The 3328-nt window shown below is 33.8% G+C and overlaps 1 protein-coding gene across 1 annotated transcript; it reads left to right on the forward strand.

The window, feature by feature from the left end:
* Nucleotides 1–1651: 1651 nt before the first annotated feature.
* LOC126076379 (olfactory receptor 6C70-like) lies at nucleotides 1652–2602 on the forward strand. The gene has a single exon (XM_049884916.1). The coding sequence runs from the start codon at nucleotides 1652–1654 to the stop codon at nucleotides 2600–2602; it is 951 nt and encodes a 316-aa protein (XP_049740873.1).
* Nucleotides 2603–3328: the final 726 nt, after the last annotated feature.

The raw sequence follows: 3328 nt of genomic DNA on the forward strand, positions 1-3328 counted from the left end.
TTAGTTTTGTACAAAATGAATTTTATACTTAGTGAAGGTTAACATCCACCTTTATAAGACAAGACAAAAAGCTGTATATCTTATATGTGCAAAGAGAACAGAAAATGGTAAGTAGGAATGCCTCTCTCCCAGTAATCTCGCAGGTAAAAATTTCTGGGAAAATGTCACATAGCGGAACAACAGAAGCTTTGACTACATTTTTATAGCTTTTATATGTACCATTTTCTTTAAGAGTTATTAAGTAGTAACTACGAAGACATTGATAAATGTCATACACATCTCATTTAATCCCTACAACTGGGTCAGAACAATTTACTTCCTTTTTGTAGATGGAAAACTAAAACATACTTTGGTTAGCAGCCATAGCTCTTAACTACTGTACCACTGGGACATGACAGTATAGGAATGTGATAAGAAAACAGTGACTTTTCACCCTTATGAAACTGCAACTGGCGAGTAGGTACAGACTTCAGGTACCCGTAACTGGGCGCACATTGTGAAGAGATACATTTTCTGTATTCTCTCTTGTGTTCTTGTGGTCTTGGTTACATGTGGTGGTGCTAGTAGAATATCTAAATCATGAATAGTTTTTTTTTTTTTGTCAATATGTCTATATTTGCTTGGTAAATACTTTACTTTTTTTTTTCAATCCAAATTCAACTAATACTTTCTTGTGGTATTACATTCCTGTTTTGCCATTTCTATCTTCACAAGACATAAGATATGTGGAGTAGGCTAGAAATCTAAGTTACAGGATTTAATTGTGGGTCTTAATTTATCAAACTGGCTATGTTTTATTTTGGTAAAATTAATAGTTAAAAATGAATAAATTATCTCCGAAACCTGAATAATTTCATTTATCTACCATCTGAACAAATTTTGAATTAGATACATTTGACATCCAACTTGTTAAAAAGAATATCAACTAAAACAGGTTTTGTAGGTCAATTTCCAAAACTGAGCTAACTTCTATGTTGTTGTAGTTATGTGCCATTGAGCAGGTCTGACTCATAGAGACCCTATGTACAACAGAATGAAACACTGCCTGGTTCGGTGCCATCCTCACAATCATTGCTGTTTGAGCTCATTTTTGCAGCCACTGTGTCAATCTGTCTCATTAAGGGTCTTCCTCTTTTTCACTCACCTTCTACTTTACCAAGACTGATGTCCCATTTCAGGGACTGGTCCCTCTTCAGGGCATGTCCAGGGTTGTCAGATGAAGTCTTGGCATCCTTGCTCCTAAGGAGCAATCCAGCTGTACTTCTTTCAAGATAGATTTTTTTTTGTTCTTCTGGCAATATTCTTCTCCAACACCATATTTCAAAGGCATCAATTATTTGTCAGTTTGCCTTATTCATTTTCCGGCTTTTGGATGCATATGAAACAATTGAAAATACCATGGCTTGGGTCAGTCCTCAAAGTGACATCTTTGCTTTTAAATTCTATAGTACATTTCAACTCTAAGTTAACAGTTTCTGTTGTTCTGCTGTGGATCATGTCTTCAAATTCCATGGAGTATTTCATTGTAAATGGTCATGTTTATGAATATGAGTCCTTTAATATACCTTTTTCTGGAGATAAAACTACTCATATAATTTCTGATTTTTGTAACTTTTTATTTCTAGAATTTGATCGAAAGCATAAAAAAGAAATGAAGAATCATACAGGGAAGATAGGGTTTATTCTACTGGGACTGACAGATAATTTTCAGTTACAGACTGTCATTTTCTTATTTCTATTTCTCAGTTACTTGTTGAGCGTGATAGGAAACTTAACCATCATTGCCCTCACTCTGCTGGCTTCCCATCTCAAGACCCCAGTGTATTTCTTCCTTCGTAATTTCTCTTTCCTGGAAATCTCATTCACAACTGCTTGCATCCCCGGATTTCTAATCACCATTCTAAGCAAGGAAAAGACCATTTCCTATAACGGTTGTGCATTTCAGATGTTTTTTTATATCTTTTCTGGGGTTACAGAGTTTTTCCTTCTGGCTGCTGTGTCCTATGACCGCTACGTTGCCATCTGCAAACCCTTGCATTATACATCCATCATGAGCAGCAGACTGTGTCACCAGCTTGTACTCAGCTCTTGGGTAACTGCATTCTCGGTCATTTTCCCTCCACTCACTTTGGGTCTTAATCTGGATTTCTGTGCTTCCAATATCATTGACCATTTCATTTGTGACATTTCTCCTGTCCTGCAACTTTCTTGCTTAGACACACATTTACTAGAGTTGATTGGTCTTTTAATAGCTCTGATGACACTCATTGTCACCTTGTTATTAGTAATCATTTCTTACTCTTATATCATCAAGACAATTATAAAATTCCCTTCAGCTCAGCAAAAGAAAAAAGCCTTTTCCACTTGCTCTTCACACATGATTGTTGTCTCCATCACTTACGGCTGTTGTATATTCATCTACATAAAACCATCAGCAAATGAAAGAGTTACTTTAAGCAAAGAAGTAGGTGTGCTCAGTACTTCAGTTGGCCCATTGTTGAACCCAGTCATTTATACTTTGAGGAACCAGCAAGTAAAACAAGCCTTCAGGGCTACATTCAAAAATGTATTCCCACTTCAGACAAATAAGGCTATCTACTGAAATAACTAATGTGAAGACATTACAGAAACATTGAACAAGAAATAGTTTAATTTTTCTGGTTCACGAAATTATATTTAATTTTTTGGATTACGTTAGGTTACCTGATTTTAGAATCATTTCCATTCTATCTATTATGAATTTAACTTTCTGTTCTTCAAGATGAAAGCCTTACATATTAGAAATACAAAACAGAAAAAAAAAACTGTATAAAATTGCAAAAGTGTATCCTCATTTTAGGATAAAATGAATGGGAGGTTTGATCGTATTATAGAATATAAATCCTTGGAGTGTTGGACTTGTTTAATAAATAATGTTTCTTGTTTTATTTAAAGACCATGTTTTTGAAAATTGTTAGATGAATTTAATTTTGTCGTCATAAAACATACTTAAAATATTCCAAGAGGGGGTAATCTTCAAAAATATAGAGAATTATTTTATAAGTGATTTTTTAAAAAATATTAATTGTCTACATAATAAGGAGGCATGATTTCCTTTGAAGTGAATCATATGTTTCCTTTATGTGATTTTAAGCATTTAGAGTGGGAAAATTCTCATAACTGCAGAAAAAATAATATGTGATCTAATATACTAGTAATTGATTTAACACATAGTTTTTTTTTAAGAACTCATAAAGCAAGTTTAATCTCTTGCACATGCCAATGAATGCATTAAATAGAGAATATATCAGGAATTTTATGACTTCTATTACAATGACTGCTTTTTAAT

Source organism: Elephas maximus, chromosome 4 (assembly GCF_024166365.1).
Source record: "Elephas maximus indicus isolate mEleMax1 chromosome 4, mEleMax1 primary haplotype, whole genome shotgun sequence".
Taxonomy (NCBI): domain Eukaryota; kingdom Metazoa; phylum Chordata; class Mammalia; order Proboscidea; family Elephantidae; genus Elephas; species Elephas maximus.

What these genes read in the sequence shown, in the direction of transcription:
- LOC126076379 (XM_049884916.1), top strand. Translation starts at nt 1,652, where the DNA reads ATGAAGAATCATACAGGGAAGATAGGGTTTATTCTACTGGGACTGACA.